Raw genomic sequence first — 22,074 nt, forward strand, 5'->3', positions numbered from 1 at the left:
ATCCGGCGAGCCAGCACACACAGACTCAAGGCTGAGCAGGTGCCTGAGCTCCGTAAAATTGAATCATGAAACGTTATTCATATCCCATCCAAAATCGGTGCTCAAGTCACCAATATTGTACCATCCACATAGATCATCGATAGAACTTAAAAGAGGAAGCATATCGGTGTCATTGCTCGAGGCTTCACCCTCCGACCCGAAGCTTCCCTGGCCACTGCCACCAGATAGTTGTGGTAGGTCACTAGAACAAGGAGTTCCACTATTGCTTGTGAATTTGGACCCAAGTCCTAGCACATGGTGAGCAATAGTTTGGATCTCGCGAAGATTTCTCGCAGTTCTTGGCCAAAAGTCAGCCAGTGTCTTGAGGCAACCGATTGTCATCCGAATCTGATCTCTTGCTATGGCCAGTTTAGGCCCTTTTAGCAGGAAATGGCAGGCAGATAGGAGTGCCAAAGTGCCCTCGCTGATCATGCATGTTGAGAAGGGTGTGTGGTGAAATGGTCGAACCGGCAACGCCAGAAGACGAATCTGGGCCTCGGCTGCTCGGATGACTCGAACAGTATGGACATTAATCAACTCCGGAGTAGGATTATCGGGAGGCGGATCTCGAGCGCAGCTTGAGATATCTTCAATGGGATTGAATTTTAGGTCTGAGAGTGGTCTGTGGACGCCAATACTCGCGCTATATTGTTATCCTATTAGCCAGGTTTTTAAGACAGAGGGTAATGATCGAGGAGAGTACCCACACATGTATCAGTAAATGCGCTTGAAACATCAGTTCGTCGATTTCACCAGACTTGGTCATCACCTGCTTGCCGTCCTTTGGCAAAAGAAGCAGCCATCCATCGAGGGCTGAGTCGGCGGCCTGAATGACATGTGGCGAGTCCTCTTTTACCGCCTTCTTGGGGGCCGATAATATCGCCAAAGCCGTGCACTTTACGGCGCCGATGAGGTATGCAAACGAAGAAAATACCGTATCCTCGGGAGAAAATTCTCGACAATCGAAATCTTGCAGCGTCTTTGGATCAGGTATCACCTATCATGAGGTCAGCGCGTTTAATCATGCCCTGGTGATATCCAAAGGGGGTGTAGATAATAGAAATCGACTAAGCAGAAGGGTGTGACAACGTACTCCCGACTCGTATTCTTGCTCTTCGCAAGGCAGCCCCACGGTTGCATCGACCTCCATCACTTGAAACTCCATCGTTCCCAGGGTCCCTGCATAATATGCATCGACAGTGTACAACATCCACCATGTTCGTCGCCAGCTTTCCCCGATTACATGATCCTCGGCCCCATTTTTGACGGCAAATTCTTCATGATGCATCTGCAGATCCAGGGCTAGTCGTATTGCATCGTCCATTTCCGTTTTAGCCTGATCTTTATGGTCGTACCAAAACAGGGCCACAGAGTATAATAGGCGAACCTGGACCACGACTGGATCTGACGGCATGGCCTGGGCTAGACATGTTTCCACGTGGTCTTGCAAGGCGGATGACCATTCGTGGAAGTTGTAAATATATCCAATCAGGCGCATGGCTGCAATCAGGGGTTTCAGGCTCAGCTGGCGGTTCGAATTTTGGTAGTGTCTGGTCATGTGGCGTCTGGGTAGGAGTAGAGGGAGGAATCGATGGAAATTCTTGTAGTAAGAATGAACCAGGGAATCCTTCTCTATGTCGGTCATCTCAACCTGACAAGAGGTGGCTGATCCTGGCGAGTCGGCATTGGAGGTCGCATTGCCAAGAGCGATGCCATCGAGCAGACCACCGCCATTGTCGGAATTCGCCTCAATGAATTGTGACGTGAGATCCAGCTCGCCTTGAGCTCCCACAGCCCCTTGCGGCGGGCTCCAGTTAGCCGCGATTTTGACCTGATCGGTATTATCGAGGCCCGAAAGTCGTTTGCGACGCTCTGCCAGGGCCGCGCGATCTAGTCCACCGCGACGCGATCGAGCGTAGTGGCATTGTTGGTCAGATTCGGAGCAACGGGCGCAAAATGGTCGCTTCCCGTCGCACTTGAGGTGTCGCGAGCGACATGGTAAACAGGCTAAGGATGAGCGCGTAGCTCTAGAATTATTCTGGGGAGGTGTCATGTCATGAGAAGATGACATGGTCATGGCGGCAGATCGTCGATGGAAGAAATGCGGGTACTCGAAGTGATCGCGGGAACTCATCGGGTATCCACTGCGGGAAGCGGATACCCGAACTCCGATTTACTACTATGGGTACTAATAGTAAATAGTAGTACTAGTATAGTGCTACTCAATGGCCTGCGTAATCGGATAGCCTAGTAGCCAGTAGCCTCGGTCAAATCAACTTGTTTCTAGAAATTAAACCTGAAATACTAGTATAATAGTGGGGGGAGTCACAATCAGAATCAGCACTATTACACTACCACTACACAGGACAGCCTGAGAGCACTGGAGATTTCTGCAAAGCATCGTATTCCAAGGTTACCGAAGTATTAAAACCACTTCCACAACCTGAAAATGCCGAGAATCGTCATCATCGGGTCCGGATTTGCCGGCATCTGGAGTGCTCTCGCCGCCAAACGCCTCGCGAAACTCACCCAAAGAGAGAACGAGCTCGAAATCTTGCTGATTGCCCCAAAACCGTCTCTGGTCATTCGACCACGTCTCTATGAGGCCAATGTCTCCCAGATGACACACTCTGTCGAGACTCTCTTTAAGGAAGCAGGCATTCAATTTGTTGAAGGTTTCGTTCATACCATCAGCGCCGAAAACAACACCGTCCTTGTCCACTCTCCCTCCGGTACCGAGTCAACCATCTGTTACGACCGCATGATCCTAGCAGCAGGCAGTTCTGTCGTGCGACCCAAATCCATTCCTGGTATCCACGAGCACGCGTTTGATATCGACTCCTTGGACTCGGCAGTGAAGCTTGAATCCCATCTTCAAAACCTTGGCTCGCTTCCAGCAAGCCCTGCCCGTGACACAATCGTCGTATGTGGCGCCGGCTTCACTGGAATCGAGCTGGCCACCGAGCTGCCCAAGCGACTGCCAAACTCAAATACCAGGATCTTGGTTGTCGAAGGCGCAAATGAGCTTGGCCCTGAACTCGGGCCAGGTCCGCGTCCTATCATTACCCAGGCTTTGAACGAACTCGGTATCCAAGTCAAGCTTGGATCCCTTGTCTCCGCTATCGATGGAAATGGTGTCACTCTTGCGTCTGGGGAACGCATTGAAACCAAGACGGCTATTTGGACCGCTGGGGTCAGAGCATCGCCCTTGACTCAACAAATTCCCGCCCCCAAGGACGGCCTGGCTCGCCTGTTGGTCGATAGACACCTTCGAGTTCCATCCTTCAAGAATATCTTCGCTACGGGTGATACTGCTCAGGCGGCTGCCGACGACAAGGGTCACTTTGCCTTGATGTCCTGCCAGCATGCTCTTTCCCTGGGTCGCGTATCCGGTCACAATGCCGCTGCGGAACTCCTCGGCGAGGCTCTGGTACAATATGACCAGCCTGCTTACAATTGCTGTTTGGATCTGGGGGCCTGGGGCACCGTTATCTCTGGGGGCTGGGATAGAGAAGAAGTCAAGCTGACGGGGGACCTGGCGAAACGGGTCAAATGCTCCATCAATCAAAAGCTAATCTACCCACCGGGGGATGTTGAAGAAGCAATCACCATGGCTAATCCAATTGGGCCTGACTCTGATGAGTTGTTTGAGCAGCTTTTTAAAGCTGTTGCATAGTTTGCCTGCAAGGCTTCGCATTTTATAGAATTTCTGCATCGCCACTGCTATTATAGAAATATACTTACTAGAGAGATGATTCCACGCCCTAGGATGTCGAACAATGTAACCCAAGATTCTTAGAATAATCAAATTCACCCGCTTCAATCTAATAGTCTCAAAGGCTATAGTCACCCCGCAGCAATATAATCCCTTTTAAGGTATTACTCCGAGTCATCGCAGCTTGTCTTTGGGCGCGGGATGAGTATCGGGCTCATTACGAGCCGTCTGGAAATCATGTCCAATCAGACCCAACCCCTAGACCGGCACAGAAAGCAGCTAAAGAAGTCTGAATTGACATGCCATTTAACAAAACTCTGTGGGTTGACACTAGCGGGGCCAGCCTGGTCTTCCTTGGCTGTTCCGAGCCCTAAGTTCTGCACAGGAGCTGCAACTAAGTGGAGACCACGATCAGATAGGATACCGTGTGTGTTTTCTATCCTCGATAACGAGATGATCTAAGAATTTCCTCGCCACAATTTTTCTAAATGTAGAAAATAGACGACATCTGTTTCGTCTGCTCGTATTTTTAACTCCGGGGGTGGGATGGAAGGGGGCTTAGGGTTCACCAGGGCTTCAGGCACCTGGGGGGGCCCAAGTTCAGTCCGGTGGAACCCCTGCAGGAAGAGCCCAAATGGACCCAAAAGGATCCAAAAGGATCCAAAAGGGCAGGCCCCCCCGCCCCCCGGGGTGAGGAAGGCAAGCAGATCCCGGCCGGAGGCACGTTTTACCAAGAGAATTGGCTTCAGCATCAGCGTGTAAGGTTCCCGGTCCCCCACTATGTAGTCCAAAATAAATCGGCGATCGAGTTCGGATGCAGGTGCAATCGAATTGCTTATCTAGCTGGGCACCCTCGTGGCCATTATGCGAGTTTAGTTTTCTTCCACCTTCGAGAAGCCCTATAGTTAAAACTTGAAGTACCTGCCCCAAGTTTCGGGTACCTGCTGGACCGCCATGGTTACCGCCAAATTGCCAGTCCTCGCGATAAGCATCCTACTTGCCCTGCAAACATATGCAATTCCTTCAAGTTCATTTCCTAAATACATACATGGGAGCAAACCATCTCCATCATCTCCAGTGCTGCCCACAGCCACATGGGCATCTAACTCGTCGGTAAAAGCTGAATTTCAGCTTCAGCGGCTAGCTGAGATCGCACGCGATGCAGTGATTTCTGATGTTACACACGCCCCCCTGCGACACGAGGGATGTACTCAGCAAAACATGAGGATCCGTCGTGATTGGAGGTCCTTCACTCGGAAAGAGAAGAAGGCTTATATAAACTCCGTGCTTTGCTTGCAGGACTTACCATCTCAAACCCCCAACGAGCTTGCCCGGGAACCAAGTCACGATATGATGACTTTGTGGCTACTCATATTAATCAGACGCTGATAATCCATTATACGGTATGTCAAAACTTCGGCACTTGATGCTATCATATTGAGAATATCACTGACTATGAGAAGGGAACATTTTTGGCATGGCACAGGCATTTTGTTTGGAGCTTTGAACAAGCCTTGCGAAATGAGTGTAGCTATACAGGTGATATACCGTGCGTATACTTATTATTATTATTTACGAATTCCTTTCCACAGCGCCCTACTAAAATACTCGCTCTTAAATAGATATTGGAATTGGGGTGCCGACGTTGACAAGATGGAGAAGTCCGAAGTCTTCGATGGAAGCGACACTTCTATGTCAGGCAACGGGGCTTATATCCCAAACCAACCCGATGTCAAATTGGTACTGGGCGGCTACCCAGATATCTATCTTCCTGCTGGCAGTGGCGGAGGCTGCGTGACCAGCGGCCCCTTTAAAGACTACATACTCAGCATGGGACCAGCAGATCTAGTCGTACCCGGTCGCAACATCAGTGTGAGCCCACATCCTCTAGACTACAATCCCCGGTGCCTGCGACGAGACTTGACCAGCGCGATTCTGCAAAAGTTCAACAAATTCTCCGACATCGTGGATCTTATCACAAAGAGCAACGATGTCTGGGACTTTGAAATGACTATGCAAGGCTTTCCCGATTCAGGAGTCATTGGCGTCCACGGTGGCGGTCATTTCGCGATGGGTGGTGATCCTGGCCGTGATGTTTTTGTCAGCCCTGGTGATCCGGCTTTCTGGCATCACCATGGTATGATCGACTATGTTTGGTGGATTTGGCAGAATTTGGATTGGGAGGCTCGTGGGGACGCAATCTCGGGGACAGGTACTTTTTTGAATGACCCTCCATCGGCGAATACGACGCTTGATACGGTTATCGATGTTGGTTATGCGGGTGGGGATCCCATTGCTATGAAGGATATAATGAGTACAACAGCTGGTCCGTACTGTTACATCTATGTATGACCATGTGCTATGTGGCATGATATGGGGCCTAAAATATGGCCTATAGTCAATACTGGACGAAGTTATGGAAATAGAAACAAACATCATCTCAATAGAAGACACAGGTTCTGGGAGAACAAAGTAAACAACAGTAATCGACAAGAATATTCAGAAAAATAATCATTATACCTGGAATCCTGGGGTTAGCGGGGTCTCCAACGAATGTGGAGATGCTATGATCTGGGGCCGGCAGCAGAATCCGGCACACGATAGAGCAGACGAACAAAATGCCTCGGTATATAAGATCGACCTACGCAGAAATCCACACGGAAATTAAGATCCTCCAATCGACTAGATTGATCGTCTGCTTCATAGGGCTATCAATCTGAAGATCAGTGCATGTTTTGTGTAGTGACCGTTTCAATAATGCGGGGCTCGGTAGTTAGTTGAAGACGGATATTCCGAGGATCTACCGGGGACTCTCTCTTCCTTCAACATAAAGGTGAGATATTTCTCTAGGCAGGTTGATTTTAGGAAGCGATCTCTTCAATTCTTTCAAGTTGATTTGGTGTGCCGAATCTCTTTGCCTGTATACCTAGCCCCAGCCATAAACAATGTCTTTTCAAAGCAACTGGACCATGTTAATGGTCCATTTATCTCTCTTCTCTTGTGTACACGACTGGCCATCTCCACTGTCGTCACACCCGAACCACCAGTTCTCCAATTCCTCTACACTGCCTATGTTGAGTGTGATGATAATCTCATGACCGAAGTCGCTGGTCCTCACGGCATACGAAAGGCAATTCCCATCGTTGGGGGTAACTTTACCGGTCCCCGTCTCTCGGGTGAGAAGCATTCCCGCGATGTTGACTACTAGTATAGGTAGTGCTTAGAGAGAGTCGAGGAAGCTAATGAGAATATCCTCATCCTGATTTAGGCAAGATTCTTGACGTCGGAGCGGACTGGGGCCTCACTGATCCTCGAACAAACATCTTTTCAGCGGACACCCGATACAATCTGCGAACGAATGATGGCGCTGACATCTATATTCGGACTTCTGGGCCAAAAGGCCCAGATGGTCATCTACATCTACGGATTGTCTTTGAAACGGCAAGCAAGAAGTATTATTGGCTCAATAATGTCCTTGGTGAGTCTTCTCTTCCAGGGTTCTCTGGGGATTATTTATGTGCTTGAACATGACGTCTGACTTCCTTGTTACCTACTATAGCGGTTGGACTTTTGACGTCGGGTATCCCGACCACTAAGAACGTCAGCTTGTTGAGGATTGATGCTTGGAACGTAAGTACCTCTTGGCTCTTCTGTGAATAGTACTACATGCATGCAGTTCAAGTTTGACCTAAATTTAGTATGCCTCCGATTGGAATTCGACTTTATTTGTCACTGGCAGTTCGACAACGGCAACTTTAGTCCCAAAGCACAGCCTTGGGATCTACTCAGGGGGTCAAGTGAAGTATCATCAGGCCACTATATTAGTACTATGTTTCTAGAATCCTATAGAGTGAAAAACGCGTACCAGGTATACACTACACACCTTCCAGATAGATTTCCAAACGAAATGCATTCCTTATAGAAAGGAAGAACCAAAACAAATGAAGAACTAATATGTGCCACCCTATATCTATCCTTTTACCTCACGCGCCCACATTTCACCCTGTGCACCCATAAAAAGAAAAACCACAGATATATGAGAAATCAGGGTTCGAGCCGAGGTCAAAGACAAAAGGAGAGAGTATAAGGAGAGATAGAAACGCCAACCGCCTCAGAACCTGCCCCTATTATGTGATCCAGAATAGTTACCAGTTGATACCCGCCTTCCGTGTGTGTGGCATCCACCAAAGAAATGCCTCAGACACCATCCGAGCCCGCCAATGGGACCCTTTGGAAGAGACACAAAACGCCAAAAATGAGGAAAGAAAGAAAGAGATAAAAGAAAAAGGATAAAAATAAAAATAAATGACACCATATCTGATGTAGAGAAAGGAGAGTAGAGAGAAAAGAGGAAGGGGAGTTCTCGAACAACAAATCATGACAAGGTAAAGCCTGCTGAACCCACAACACACATGATACCACATTAGTTACCCATCAATCGCCTCCTCATGTCCTTCCAGACCTGCAAACATTGACGACGGTGCTTTCCTTCCGGAACCATAGACCATCTCCATCAACTTCGCTTTCTGGCGCTCCCGGACAGATCGGAGGTAATCGTATGTACCCTCCAACCCACGGATCTGTCCATCGATAACAGCCTCGACGGGACCGAGCATGCGTCCCGCATTGGAACTGCCGGACCCCGAAGAGCCCCCCTCCATGCCGACAAAGCTGACCGAATCATTGCGCCGCACCAGCGGACTGACTAGCTTCCGCCGAAGCGTTTCAAGATTCACTTTCAGTGTGAGGAGACGGCCGCGGTGATCAACAAGCAAGTGTTTGTTTGCGACAGTGCGGCTCCGAACGTTGGCGAGAAGCTTCTTATTCTTTTCGTACTTGCGAACGACTGCAGCATTGGGTCCGAGGACGCGAGTCCAGAGGGAGCTAAGCATTTCTCCCTCAGCCCGTTCTTGGGCATCTGATTCGCGGACGACGGTGCGTTGCAGGTTTAGGAATTGCCGATCTATTGATTCAAATAAGGCGAAAAGAGCGGTTGAGTGGGTCAATTCGCTGTTGATTGATTCTTCGAGGACGGCGAGAAATTCGCTGAAGGTTCGTGTGAGGGTTGCGCGGGTGCGCTGTGCAGATGTTTGGCCAAAGACTGCCATCACGACATGTCCAAATGGTGTTGTTACGCCACCATCGGCCAGCTCTGTGGGACGTTCGAGCGCACCTAATCGTGAGAACATGTTGTGGACATTGTCGAAAACAACTGTAGGTAAAGAGCTTGGAGGTTGTGCAGATAAAGTTTCGAGCTCACGCTTGGCCCAATCCATCACGATCAGGATGGAGTCAATATCTGAGTCGACGTTTGCAAAGAAACGTGTCAACTCTAGAGATAGAGACTTGAGTGAATCAGATAGCTCATCTAATTGACGCACGATAATAGGCGCGCTGGTCATATTTGTTCCGCGCACTGACTCACTAAGGTCCCAAACGGCGACCCCGGTTTCTTGCAGGGTACCGATCTGCTGGACGCCATTCTCGGAGTAATAGATGAGGGGCTCAAACGAACGCGCGAAGCTCGATAGCTTTACCAGATCCGGGATGGACTGCGGTAGACCTGGGAGGAATAGAGCGCGCATGAAGGCGACCGCAACCAACACGACCAATACCGAGAGAGTCGTATTGGATTTCGAACTGGTCATGTGCTCGAACTTGTTGCGCAAGTAGCCGCAGATGGCAGCAATGGGTTCACGATGTTGGACTTCTGCACGCACTGCAAATCGAATGTCTTATCGCCATGCGCAAAAGGACAAGTCAGTTTCTTCCGCGTCTCCAGTAGGGATGTTAAACCCAGATCAGGCAGTGCCTACAGTTGCTCAGATTCTCCGCGCCAAAGCCCAATCCATCATCGTCGGGGCCCTCACGAGTCGCGCCGGGACGTTGCGCTGGAGGAGGACTGGGGGATCGTCCTATCTGTGGGGTACCTGCTCCCCTTGGCAAGGGTACATTGGCAGCGATGGAAACTTCACCTTTTTCAGCATACTCACTTGATCTTCCTTTTGCGGGGGCTTCAGGCGCATCTTCATACTGCGGGCTTGCTTCGCGCGACGCTGTCGGCGACACGCTGAGACGACCAACTGTGGGTTTCAAGTCCGGACGATTGCGGAGGTTATGCTTTTGCGCATAGGGTTGGTGACGGTACCATCCACTTCCTTGAACATAATCGTGTTGTCGTATGCCAAGGCCAGGGGGTGACCAGCGGTCATTTGTGGGTGTCTCATCCAGCTCATCGTCTGATTCTTCAGACCGGAAGCCTGAGTGCTGCGAGGGCAAGCCGTAAAGCGGGGAGCGATGCGCATTGCTGTTGCTCTCAAAGTCCTCAAGTGAGGCGTCCAGCGACGGGTGGTCGTCGAAGACGTTGTCTAGCTCGTCCAACATAGTGGACGGCGTATTGCGAGGTTGGCGCTTCAGATCGGGAGATCGCAGTGACGCAGCGCAGGCGTCTTTGCGATCAGAATATTTCGTGGGCCGAGTGGCTGGGAGAGTTGTAGTAATGTGAAGTCTCTAGGCGGTTAGTGGAAGCGCTCAAGACAAACTGCATATGCTGGTTGAATGGCGATTTTGACAGTCGATAGAAGATGGCTGGGGAACAATCGACCCCGCGCGCCTAGAAGTTGCGATGCGACCAGAAGCGATGCGACAGAGGTGTTGGTGGTGGGGGAATTTGTTGGTGGTGGAAGTGAAGTATGGGTTACCCTAAGGTAAAGTTGACAACCAGTGAATGACAACAATCAACCAACCACGAAAATCAACAGTTAAACCACGACTTCGTAACGATTCAACAGAGACGATGAAGAAGATTGCGCCTCGTCGAGCAATGCGGGAGATCGAGGAACTCCTCACCTTGCAGAGGAGGCTGGGCCAATCAAGCCTTGGGGAACCCAGGTCATGTGGTGTACATGGATGCCCTCGAGTGCTGGCAGGCGGAGATCTTCTGAAGTATTGACGAGGTACCAATAATGTACTGATTAGGTATCTCCCATTCACTGTTGCCTGTGAATCTGTGCAAACTTATTGTAAATCTGCAAGCAAACAACTTTATTGTGACATGCAGGGTACCCCATTCTCCCTGCCTGACCGCCATTGTCGCCCAATCGATGTGTCGCAATGGATCTCACTGAAACACGCCCTCGCCCTCTGGTATGTCCAATTGTTCTTGACTCGTTGCGTCCTTCGCCACCCCCTGCACCAGGCCTCAAGTAGCCCCGATCCCCCCCCCAGTGCCCCCAAGTGCCCCAGTTTTGACGCAAGCCCACGCCGACCTTGTTCCGTGATCGACTAATTCCCCCAAAGGTACCTGCAGCAATGTGCAGCTATTACGGACGCGGGGAAAAAGAAAAAGCAAAGCAAAAGGAAAAACGAAAAAGGAAAAAGGGCATATAAGAGAGAAGAATTCAAATCTATTGCGGGTCAACCTTTGGTAATCTGAGATAAAATTACATGCCCGCTCCCTCGAATGCCCGGAAATCGGCCCACGGCGTCAGAAACCAATCCCAGACGTCTATCTGTTCCAGAGACGGGGTGTGAGAGAACAAGAACGAAAATGCCGTGTGTGTAATAAAAGCGTCAAGTCATTTAAGCGGTGGACTCCTTGAGGTAGCTGTGACGAGTGTGTTAGCAGGGGATCTTCGGCGGTTCTGCTCTGTTGTGTTTGTGTAAAACGTACGTGATGAGGTCGTTGCGTTCCTTGCCCTTCTTCAGACCACCGAAGGCCATCTTGGTACCGGGGATGAACTTCTTGGGGTTCTCGAGGTACTTGAACTGTAGGGCGATGCGGGTTAGCGACACCATGTCTCTCACGCCGGGAATTGAGCAATCCTTACCAGAGTGTTCTCGTCCCAGGTGACACCAGCCTGCTTGTTGGCGTCGGTGTAGGCGTAGCCGTCGGCCTGACCGGTCTTACGGCCGAAGAGGCCGCTCAGGTTGGGGCCGACCTTGTGGGGACCACCAGCCTCGACAGTGTGGCACTGAGCGCAGCGAGTCTGAAGCATTCAATGTTAGTTTCCCTGTCTCTTTTAAGCAGGCAGAATAAGAGCTTACCTGGAAAAGCTTGGCGCCCTTGGCAGAGTCACCTGGAGTGAAAGTCGCGTTAGCAATGCTGCTGTTGTTTGTGTTGCTAGTCACCATAGTCATAGCTATGGTATCTTTGATGTTCGTTTTCTTTGCTGCCTCGGCCGCAAGCTCGGCTTCGCGCTCATCAATGATGGCCAGTGTGCAGAACACATCAAAGGTCGTCATGGTGATGGCGAAGTTCGAGGCGCTAGGAAGGTAGGGCTGGCTTGGTACGTTGCAGTGTGAAGCGAGGGAATGATTGCTGGAGAGAAGTCGTAGAAGGTGCGAAACGAGAGAGTTTGGACGTGTCGCGATCAGATCGAAGGTGCGAGCTGAAGGTGCGCCGGCAAGTGACTACCGTTGACAAACTCGCATGGCAGTCACCATTGACCAAGGTGATGATCGGGAAGACCATTGAGAGGCCATCTCTTCGCCAGTTCTCGTTTCTCTTCTTCACACGAGCAGCCAGTTGTTCCCAACCAGCCTAGGATCCAGGCCAGCGCGGATGCTTCGCGAGGCAGAAAAAAAGGGAGGATGACAAGGGGAGCTTACCGGGTGCGAAAGAAGCTTCCTTGCCCATTATGAAAGAGTATTAAAGGTAATTGAAGGGGAATTGACTGTACAGACTTGTAGACGGAGATGACAGAAGAGCAAGATTTTCCCAGAAACAGTTTTCGCAATTATTTGTACCGCGCCTCCCCGGCCCCCGTGATCTGGGCCTATCAGCCAATCAGCGTCTTGCTAATTCAGCACTGCGGGCGCAACCGGGAGCCTTCGGTGAGTGACCACAACGCATATTTATTGTCATTGATACTATTTAAAGGGCATATATGAGGGGGAATGCTTTTCAGAACAATGGAGTATGAAGTATGAAGTATACACTATACATACACTTCAGCATTGGCTGAGCCTGCTACAACTTGTTCAATTGTAACCTAGTACTCTACTCTGTACTAAGTATCTCCTTCCGAAAAGCTCTCTGCCACCCGGAAATGACCTCATGGCTGATCATTCTCCTGTATGCGTCCCTGGTTAGCCAGCTTTTCTCCCATCGCTTTGTCCAGCCAGCCTTGGTTGCTGCAACCTATTCTAAATGACCCAGGGCACAATGCTATCCTACTGCCCCTTGGATGTCGACAAGGGCGAACTCCCTTTCAGCCCCTTAGACACGGCCGCGCACTTTTTCGGTCCACCGGGGCTTCGAAATACGCAGTCAGTTATTCGCCCGCTTTGATCCGCTTTCCCGGATTTGACCCAGTAGCAGTGGATCCGGAACAGACATGGCCAACTTTTTTATGGAGAGCCTCTCGCAGTCTTGGATCGCCTTGACTTGTCGTAGCCCACCATACCCGTAATTGCACAGAAGCGACCGGTATCGCCTCCATGACGGGAACAGAGAGATGCTATTTCGGTGGTATCTACTATTATGAGGATGATTTCGGTGGGGAGAGCTATCATGACTTCATCCCGATATATGGATTCTTATTGATGAGTTCACCAGACCCATTTTCAGTACCTTCATGAAGCGACTTCGCTACTCACCATGTGGCCTCTATTAAAAGTCTAGACCACATAATATTAGTAATTTCTAATGTATCCTCCGACTGATCGATTGTGAACTGCTGGGTAGATCTGACTTTTAGAAGAAATACTCATGCAAACAATGACTAGCACTCGTAAAAGACCACAGTCGTATGACTGTGGATACGAGCATCAGAAATGTGCTGTACCTGAAGGTCTCGGCTAAAAGCAAAGCAAACTTTTTTCTGCCGAGGAATGAAGGGCAACGGGCTTGCAGGTGCAGTTCCTAATGGTTTTCGCGGGCCGAGATTGTTCGTCAGTCACCTGCACCAAACGTCAGGGATGTCACGTGGCTGAATAAAACCCAACCAATGCAAACAGTGCCAACATGTCACCTGACTGATATGCTCGCCGGCCGTGATGGGAATTGTGACAAGCAGAGCAAAAGTTCTGGAAGCAATTGATTTCGGTCATTTCACAACCACCATGCCTCCCGCTCCTATTCCGCATTTCCTCTTACCGCGAGGACTTCCCACTGCGCGGACCCTACGGACCCTGCAGCACCAGCAACATATCGGCCTGACCACCACCCGCGCACCGCGCCAATGCTTTTCTTCCACCAGCCCTGTATCCAAGGGTAGGAATACCGACAAGAGCCGGACACTAAGTCAACCAGACAAGTTCCGACCTCCTTCACACCCGCAGCGACTCGTCAATCCGGCACGCACCTCGCCCTCCGGTCAACCCATCAACTATGGTCCCCGCCTCACAGCCGAGCAGCGCGAAGCGCAGAATAAAAAGCAATACCCCAACATGTTCCCGCCAGAGGGGACGGTCATGCACAAGTTCTTGACGAATAAGTGGATTCATGTGTGGATCGCAATGGTGCGTACATAGTACACTCCCCATACCCGTCGAGTTTCAAGCTCAAGCTCAGGCTCTGATCGTATCACATTGCATCCCATTCCATAGCATAGCATACTAATAAATATATCTCCAGGGCATCCTAACCTCCCTGGCAACATTTACCTTTACCACGAACTTCAAAGCCAGCTCTCCCTTCGCCCACCTCCTCCCGCCCTGGTCCGCCCTCTTCACCTCACCCTTCAGCACCATCTCCCAGGCCATGGCCGTCTACCGCATGGACGTGCAGCACAACTCCATGCGCGTGCGTGAGCAGCGCCACCGTCGCATTGAGGACGCTGAGAAGCGCAGACAGTACCGTGTCGCGCACGGCATGGAGGAGCCTAGTGAGAAAGACCTTCCTCAACCTGTTGATGACCAGTCGCCTGTTGCTGTTGAGGCTGCGGATGGTGAGATCGTTGATTGGGAGGGTAAGAAGAAGCCTGCTAAGAAGTGGCTTGGGATTTGGTAATTCATTTCCTTCGTTTCCTTTCATCGTTCCATTTTGTGAGTGGATGAAGTGAGTTGGGGGAGTTACATCTCCAGTTCCAATGCCAAGCAGACTGCTTGTGCAGGCAGGATTGGTAGTATGATTTGGGAAAAGACGGGGACGGTGTTTTTTGGCACTACACCCACCCACACCCGTGGAGATGTCAATGTGGATACACACTCCATCTGTATATTAGTAGATTTTTTTTATGGAAATAAGCGACTTAAAGGTCATGGTCATGAATCGCCTCTCATTGCATTGCGAGATATGGTATAAGAATCAATCAAGCCTTCTCAACACAAACGCCAGCCCTTTCTCGGATTGAAAATGAAACATGAAGAGAGTAGAAAAAGAAAAGAAACAAAAAAGAAAGATCATTCTACCTCAACACCCTCCAATCCCTCCAGCACTTCTTCACCAACCCCACCCTTCTTCAGCACAGTCTTGATCATATTCGCAATAACACTGCGCTTAACACCACCGCGCCTCGGCCTCCACACACCAGGAACCTCCTCTTCCCCAGTCGCCGGGTTCAAAACAGCAATATCCTCCGTAGGAGCCGTAGCACCGAGCATATTCACATTCTCAGAATTAGGCACAGCAGGCTGCGTGAGACGAGAAGGCGGGTCGACGGTGCGTATAGAAAGCAATTTCAAATTACCAGCCTCCGTATCCCTCAGTAACGGAGATGGCAAGAACTGCATCCGCGACGGCGATTTCTTCCCGACTCGGGTCGAAAATGACATTCTCGCCGACGGAGATAACAAGCAGGGTCACCGGGGGTCGAACATGTTGTGAGGCATTGCCAGCAGCCTTGAGGTTCGAACTGCGCGGGTACAGATACTCCGCAACCTCCCAGTCGTCGTCGAAGAAGGGATCTTCCTCGCCTTGCGACTTCAGCTTTGGCAATTTGGTCGACAGAAGTGCGAGATGGGTCGTTAGAGAGAGCAGCGGCAGTGGATATGAGAGTGGTTGAGAAAGAAGCAAGACCTGGATATAGCGTATTAGCATTAGCATAAACTTTTCTTCTCTTCTCTTCTCTTTTTTTGCTTTTCTGTCCGCCGTGCGGCAGACCCGGGTGCAATTGGGGCAATTTGTTCAGTAATACTCACATCAATATACAACCGCCAGTGCCACCGTTTATTAATAACCAATCTCCCCTTTAACCCACCAGCCATCGTCACATCACCATCACCATCACCACCTCCATCCGCAACAGAACCCACCAACGACTCACGCATCATCTCCGACAAAAACACCGGCAGCGCATCATCATCCCGAAACCCAGGAATCTCAATAGACATCTGCACCCAAGAACCATGACCCGAAGCCGCAGCCGAAGTCGAAGTCGAATCCTCCCCTTCTCCAACTTCACTCGAAGCAAGCGTATCAGTCGACAAAACCGTCTTCTCAACCTCCGCCTTCACGCCGACGATAGCCTGCGTCCCGTCCGCGAACCCAATGCGCGCACTCCCGTTCGTTCCGGGGAGGATGTTCGACTCGGCTGTCAAGGGGCGGAATTGGGTTGGTGAGCGGCCATCAGGTCGGATGGGGGATTTCGGTAGCGAGAGGGAGGTGTAGAGGTAGGAGAGTTCGGCTGGGGAGAGGTGCGGGGTTTGCGAGGCGGAGGAGGCTTGTCTTTGGTTGGACATTTTGGGATGGTGGTTATTGTGCTTTGGAGGACTTCTTTCTGAAAAGTTGTTTTCCGGAACGGACGGTGAGGGGCAATTGTGTATGAAGCTAGCTCTTGCTGCTGCTATTCGTCTCGTGGATTAAGGTGATAAGAGTAGGTTTTTTTTTCGCTGATCGCAGATTTTTTGAGCCCGCGGTTTTTGGGTGGCGGGAAGTTCGAGTGAGATATACTCGGAAATTCGGAACTTGAGCTTCTCTGCCAAGTAAGCCTCTGCGATTCAAGCTAGGTGTTAAATTGTGGAGGTCAAAAAAAGTTGAAGGTGAAGAGCATGCTTGATTGGGAAACTTGAATGTTGGCGGGCCGTTGTTACTCCGGGTGGATCCCGAACCGCTGGGAGCCTGGAGACTGCTTGATGCGAACTACACTAGTAGAATTGGTGTGGAAGATAGTCTGCTGTCTAATGTACCAAGCCAGGTACATTGCATATTCTAAACTTTAATCTAACTAATAGGAATCGAGGTTGATGAGCGAAAAAAATAAATATTATGCATGTCAAGTGTAGATGCGTATATGATTGGCAGATGCCGAGTAAGTGCTATATTACAACAAGGTAGACTGGAGGCCAGCCAGTCAATCCGGGAGAGGGTCAAAGATAATACAAGAATGAGTGAACAGGAAGATTGGATCAGAGAGGATGCAAGAGAGCAATTGGATAAGGAAGGAAAGCGATAGACAGGAGTGGCAGTTTCTGCCATGACAATGTACAGTGAGAGAGAGGGATGAGAGAAGTATGTAGACAAAAGAAAAAAGGAAAGCGCTATATTCATCAAAGATGGAAAACGCGAGGGATATGCAAATGTAGGGAATGGTATATAATGCGACTTGCGCATGTGGTATCAAATGAAGATGTGAAAAGTGTGGTGGGCAAAATAATGTGCAACGCCAAAAGTAAAATGAGAGATCGCCTGGGAAATAAAACCGAGGGGGGTAAAATGTGTGCGAGGCCAGTAACCATCTATCCAAAAAAGGGCCTATGGGGGTATGAAAGAAAGATGAAAAATGTAAGAAAGAAAGAAAAAAAAGAGAAAAACCCAGAACTGCCAGACCTGGAGAAAAAGTGCCCCGAAACCAATACGCCGAAACCAGGTATGTATCCGATTTTTAGCGCAATCTTTCGCCAGAATTTTGTTTTTGGTGGTCATTCTCTATTTCGAGTTGAGAATCTGAGTGAGTGGTTGGTGTCATCGAGGTCGAGTAAACACTCGTGTTTCAAATGTAGTTGGTTCCCGATGCGAAGTAATTGGTGGAAGCCTTTTGGTTCCACTCGGTCTCCTCATAGGGTGGTGTTGGCCACTGGCGATTGGAGTTAGGGTCCGCCTTGTTGGTGTGGTGTTTCACAGGAGTCTCAAAGTAGCCATCGGCCTTGGCCGTGGGGGAAGGAGTGGGATACGGGCTCGGTAAGGCACGCGAGTTATCCGTCTGGCGGTGTATTCCAGCAGACATTGATTGGGTCTGCGCGAGGCGTCGCGCCGCCTTGCTGGCAGAGTGGAGCACCTCGTCTAAAAGCTCATCCTCTTCCTCGGGTGTCTCATAGCGGTGAACTGGGTGGCTTGTCATCTGCATGGCACGTCGTGTCCTGCTGGAGATTGGGGCCGGGTTGCTGGTAGGCATTGATTGCCGCTTGGTCACATTTCCATCACCGCCGGAGAGATGCACTGGAACATTGCTCAGTGTGGAAGTGTCCAGAGAGTATTTGACACACTGCAAGGCCTTGTCCAGATCAGTCAGATCGGAGTGCGCCTTTGGGTCTGCGGGGTTGGACCCATCAAGAGCCATGGATGAGCGATTTGACCAGGGAATGCAACCAGCGTTGGCCTCGATATCCTCGGGCGCGGCGTTCTGATTGCGACCTGAAAGTCGACGAGCACGTTTACGTAGGTGCGAGAAGAAGCTTTCCTTGGTAGTCGGCGTAGTGTTTCCAGAACCGTTCAGCATCCGCTCAGCCTCCTGTCGGTGGGCATCAGAGTAGTGGTTGCCGTTCGAGTTAACAGACAATTGGCGGCCAATCTTCTTGTTCTTAGCAGCCTCGGTCTCAGCAGAATTCGCAGCCTCGCTGTGTGCCACATTTGTATTGGCTTGAGCGGTGACTGAGTTTGAAAGAGGAGATACGGGGCGGATGGAGGGAAGAATGGGCATAGGCGCACTATTTGCCCACGTCGCGCGCTTGGTGTTGGCGGGGCGTGCCTTGTTGACTGGTGGTACCTCAGGGTTCGTGTTGTAGGTGACAGGGGCAGGTCTGGCCGGGCTCTCGGCTTCAGCACCAGGAACTGGGCTGTCAGAGCGTCCAATAAGTGACCGGCGGAACCAGGAAGGCTTGGTAGAGAGAGTAGGGGAATCGTTCGGGGTGAGGGTGGGAGACTTGAAGCTTTTCTCAGATTGCTTACGGCCAAGCAGTCGCGAGGACGTTGAGGACTTGGGTCGCATGGGATCGACCGCATCGAGAAAGTACTCATGGTTCATGGCTTGGCTGCAGGTTGGTCGGTTCTTGGGGTCCCACATGAGACACCATGTGACAAATTCACTAAGGGCAGCGGGCCAAATAGATGGGTTCAAAACGCTGTCCATCGAGTGGGGTGCCATCTTGGGGAACTGGAAGCCCAGCTTCTGAGCCAAGCGAGAACCGTCGCGCCATTCACCGCCGCCAATCTTTGCGCCCGACTTACTGTACCAGTTGCCAGGGCTTCCCATAATCTCGCAAACGCGCCATACTTGATCCACCTCGTTTCCTCCAGGGAACAGTGGCTTTAAGGTCGCGATCTCAACAGCCATGGCACCAACAGCCCACATATCAACAGGGGCTGAGTATTCTCCGGCGCGCAGGAGCACTTCGGGTGCCCGGTACCAACGGGTTGAGACATAAGTAGTATAAGGTTGTTTAGAGTGAGTCTCACGGGCGAGACCAAAGTCGGCAATCTTGACGGTATAAGTAGGAGGGGAGGATGGAGGAGTAACGAGGGTAGAGTAGCGGCTGAAGGGAGAGTCGTTGGAGGCAGAGGTAGACACGAGGATGTTCTCGGGTTTGATGTCGCGGTGGAAGAAGTGGTGGGCATGGATATGTTCTAACCCAGACAGGATCTGGTAAAGAATGCTCTTGACATGCTTGCCTTCGAAGTACTTGTGGTCACGAGCCTTCATGAGCTGGTATAGGTTGCCATCCATGTACTCCATGGCGATGTGCAGTTTGCGGGACAGAGGGTCGAGGAAGATATCGAGGGCGGGGACGAGATGAGGGTGAACAGGGAGTGTGCGAAGGAAGATAACTTCACGAAGTTCTAGACATGGCTGTAATGAATCGAAGGTCTTTTTCATCGTCTTGATTGCAACCTAGAGGAGAGGATGTCTTGTTAGTATGGGGTCATCACACATCAGCACCAGATCGTTGGATCATTCCCATACCATGGTTCCTCTGCGCGCGATATGGGATCCCGCAGTGCGTACACGGGCCACGGCCACACTACCAAAGCTACCATCACCAACTTCCTTCATCACCTGGAAGCGGTCCTCAAGGGTCGCCATTGATGTGTGGTTTGCCCGAGATGGGGTATCGTATGTAACTGTCATCTTGTTCTCTCCGGATCTGCCAGCAGATGAAGAGTGTATGTGTAATCTTGGAAGGAGATTAGCGTCAGGCGCGACATGGTTGATTGGTGGTGGGTGCTCACTCACATTAGAGGGGCTGGATTCCCACGAGAGTATGTATATTTAGTGAAGGATGTTCAATTGGGGCGAAATGGTCATCATCCGAATGTGTGGTCTGATGTTGAGCAAGGAGGGAGTCACTCCCATTAAAGATGTAAGGAATGACGGTGTAGTTGGAAAGGAGGAGGAGGGGGGGAGGGATGGATGGAGGAGGAGGGGGGGGGAAAAGGTTCTATGACCAAGTCCAAAGAGAACGGGCACGAAGCAATAAAAAAGGAATTCCACCCAGAATAGGAGAAGACCCGTTTAGGGTGGGAACTCGAGCGATCGGAGGCCGTGGGAAGCCCCTGACGCGCTGACAGCTCTAAGCTCCAGGACGGCGCCGTGGGGACGGTAAATTAACCACGTTAGGCCGGCGCAGATCAGTCCACCAGGATCCAGATGGGGGGTGGAAGGGTGGAGGAGAAGAGGAGGTGTGGATTGGTATAGTTGTATACCGTTCAGGGAGAGTGAAATCACAGTTGAATATTCTTGACTCTGGAATTGTCGAGGAGTGAAAAAGAGGGAAAGAGAGATAGAAAAGGATATCCGCACGAGGGCGCGAGAGGGGAAAGAGTGGGCATTTTGCAGGGGACTATTGGGGATGGAGTCAATACAACTTGGTACGGTCGATGAAGAAAAAGACCCAAAAGACCTTCTTGTTTTGCGAAATAACGGGATCCTCTCGCGATGGTCCAATGAGGACCGGGGCAGTGGAGACGGGTTCCTGGTTAGTATTTACCGTATGTTTGGCTAGACTGGGGGTACAGTAGGTATGTTTTTGAATATTTGGGTATTTTAGTATTGTGGTATTTTAGCAAGTATCCACCAATACAATTAGTTTGGGAAAACTCGACTCTGTTTATTGTGATCGATTTTCTTTTCTTTTCTTTTCTTGGTCCCTTTGTTTTTTAAGAGTCGCGAGATGGAAAAAGAAAACATAACAATCAAATTAAATACCTTATACTCGAGCACAGAGCACACCCATAAGTACGGAGTACGGAGTACCTACACCATACTGAGGAAGAAGCAATACAGAATACTAGTAGGAAGCCAACATCCGGTAGTTCTGGTTTACTCCATATTCTATAACAAATGAGCACACTCCAACACACACCGATATGATTATCACACAACCGATATACCCGAGGAACTGCAGGAGGAATTTGGGGTGGTTGGGCATACAAAAAAGCAGCCTGTCGCAGTCACCCACGCAGCCCTAGCCTGAGCCTTCTCGGGGCGGCCCTCCCCCACTTCCAGTTGGGCCGCGTTGTTGCCCCGTAATCTATGTATTCTTCATACACGTACTTTACATCCACAACAGTTCGGCGCGAGTGTAAATCAGTACGAGTATCCCCATACGAAGAACGCAGAACGCGTTCGCGATTCGCTTTCTCTCCTGCTCATCCGCATGACGTTGACGGATCAGATTTGTTCCCAGCCATCCATCCAGATTCCCGTCTCTCGGGTCTCGGTCGAGGTCGCGGTCGAGGTCGAGCCTCCCACAGTCGAACATGTCATTTTTATTTTCAGAACGCGCAGCCGCAGGCGCAGCGCAGTCTGGCGCAGTCTCGCCCGCAAGGAGAATCCTTCTTGTGACCATGTCTGTTATGTCATGTCCTACATCGAAGCAGTCAATGCATAGCTCTGAGGGAATTAAGAAATGTCATCATAGTACGGAGTAAATAAATTAAAATATAATTTCTAATTCTAAAATGAGGGACTCCCGTACCCATTCGGAGTCGACTAGAAGGAGAATATAATTAAATAAAAATCAAAAGCCGTATTCAGTACTCTGTTCTCCGTCCTCCGGGGGCGATTCCCCTGTTTCACTCCGGCTTGGTTGATCCGGTTGACCAGGCATCCTCTCACTCGCCACCTGATCTTCGCCTATCCGAGCGTTCCTGGGGAAAGTGTGTGGACTCAACTCCGTCCGTACCAGCTGTTTTTTAGGACTAGTCGAAGAATGCCCTCTGA

General features: G+C 50.4%; 10 protein-coding genes across 10 annotated transcripts; 4 read left to right on the forward strand and 6 right to left on the reverse strand.

Moving 5' to 3' along the window:
• Nucleotides 1-63: 63 nt before the first annotated feature.
• Nucleotides 64-2,173, reverse strand: N7509_010125 (uncharacterized protein; the record flags this gene model as incomplete). The annotated part of the gene is made up of 3 exons (XM_056634762.1): nucleotides 64-682; nucleotides 747-1,036; nucleotides 1,133-2,173. The coding sequence occupies 3 exons, from the start codon at nucleotides 2,171-2,173 to the stop codon at nucleotides 64-66; spliced, it is 1,950 nt and encodes a 649-aa protein (XP_056485382.1).
• Nucleotides 2,174-2,488: 315 nt separating this feature from the next.
• On the forward strand, nucleotides 2,489-3,715 carry N7509_010126 (NAD(P)/FAD-dependent oxidoreductase; the record flags this gene model as incomplete). Its single annotated transcript, XM_056634763.1, has 1 exon — nucleotides 2,489-3,715. One exon carries the CDS (start codon nucleotides 2,489-2,491, stop codon nucleotides 3,713-3,715), a length of 1,227 nt encoding a protein of 408 aa, XP_056485383.1.
• Nucleotides 3,716-5,407: 1,692 nt separating this feature from the next.
• Nucleotides 5,408-6,106, forward strand: N7509_010127 (tyrosinase family protein; the record flags this gene model as incomplete). Its single annotated transcript, XM_056634764.1, has 1 exon — nucleotides 5,408-6,106. One exon carries the CDS (start codon nucleotides 5,408-5,410, stop codon nucleotides 6,104-6,106), a length of 699 nt encoding a protein of 232 aa, XP_056485384.1.
• A 742-nt stretch (nucleotides 6,107-6,848) lies between these two features.
• On the forward strand, nucleotides 6,849-7,441 carry N7509_010128 (DUF3237 domain-containing protein; the record flags this gene model as incomplete). Its single annotated transcript, XM_056634765.1, has 4 exons — nucleotides 6,849-6,930; nucleotides 7,023-7,232; nucleotides 7,314-7,384; nucleotides 7,415-7,441. The coding sequence occupies 4 exons, from the start codon at nucleotides 6,849-6,851 to the stop codon at nucleotides 7,439-7,441; spliced, it is 390 nt and encodes a 129-aa protein (XP_056485385.1).
• Nucleotides 7,442-8,181: 740 nt separating this feature from the next.
• On the reverse strand, nucleotides 8,182-10,138 carry N7509_010129 (uncharacterized protein; the record flags this gene model as incomplete). Its single annotated transcript, XM_056634766.1, has 2 exons — nucleotides 8,182-9,488; nucleotides 9,571-10,138. 2 exons carry the CDS (start codon nucleotides 10,136-10,138, stop codon nucleotides 8,182-8,184), a joined length of 1,875 nt encoding a protein of 624 aa, XP_056485386.1.
• A 1,197-nt stretch (nucleotides 10,139-11,335) lies between these two features.
• On the reverse strand, nucleotides 11,336-11,998 carry N7509_010130 (iso-1-cytochrome c; the record flags this gene model as incomplete). Its single annotated transcript, XM_056634767.1, has 4 exons — nucleotides 11,336-11,360; nucleotides 11,427-11,521; nucleotides 11,584-11,742; nucleotides 11,801-11,998. 4 exons carry the CDS (start codon nucleotides 11,996-11,998, stop codon nucleotides 11,336-11,338), a joined length of 477 nt encoding a protein of 158 aa, XP_056485387.1.
• Nucleotides 11,999-13,819: 1,821 nt separating this feature from the next.
• N7509_010131 (uncharacterized protein) lies at nucleotides 13,820-14,708 on the forward strand (the record flags this gene model as incomplete). The annotated part of the gene is made up of 2 exons (XM_056634768.1): nucleotides 13,820-14,218; nucleotides 14,334-14,708. 2 exons carry the CDS (start codon nucleotides 13,820-13,822, stop codon nucleotides 14,706-14,708), a joined length of 774 nt encoding a protein of 257 aa, XP_056485388.1.
• Nucleotides 14,709-15,100: 392 nt separating this feature from the next.
• On the reverse strand, nucleotides 15,101-16,378 carry N7509_010132 (exosome non-catalytic core subunit RRP42; the record flags this gene model as incomplete). The annotated part of the gene is given in 3 exon segments (XM_056634769.1): nucleotides 15,101-15,424; nucleotides 15,438-15,716; nucleotides 15,839-16,378. 3 exon segments carry the CDS (start codon nucleotides 16,376-16,378, stop codon nucleotides 15,101-15,103), a joined length of 1,143 nt encoding a protein of 380 aa, XP_056485389.1.
• A 1,250-nt stretch (nucleotides 16,379-17,628) lies between these two features.
• N7509_010133 (serine/threonine-protein kinase) lies at nucleotides 17,629-19,980 on the reverse strand (the record flags this gene model as incomplete). Its single annotated transcript, XM_056634770.1, has 2 exons — nucleotides 17,629-19,743; nucleotides 19,816-19,980. 2 exons carry the CDS (start codon nucleotides 19,978-19,980, stop codon nucleotides 17,629-17,631), a joined length of 2,280 nt encoding a protein of 759 aa, XP_056485390.1.
• Nucleotides 19,981-21,406: 1,426 nt separating this feature from the next.
• On the reverse strand, nucleotides 21,407-21,833 carry N7509_010134 (uncharacterized protein; the record flags this gene model as incomplete). Its single annotated transcript, XM_056634771.1, has 2 exons — nucleotides 21,407-21,717; nucleotides 21,830-21,833. 2 exons carry the CDS (start codon nucleotides 21,831-21,833, stop codon nucleotides 21,407-21,409), a joined length of 315 nt encoding a protein of 104 aa, XP_056485391.1.
• Nucleotides 21,834-22,074: the final 241 nt, after the last annotated feature.

Source organism: Penicillium cosmopolitanum, assembly GCF_028827165.1.
Source record: "Penicillium cosmopolitanum strain IBT 29677 chromosome Unknown utg000009l:1.0-9042332.0:1.0-9050551.0, whole genome shotgun sequence".
Taxonomy (NCBI): Eukaryota; Fungi; Ascomycota; class Eurotiomycetes; order Eurotiales; family Aspergillaceae; genus Penicillium; species Penicillium cosmopolitanum.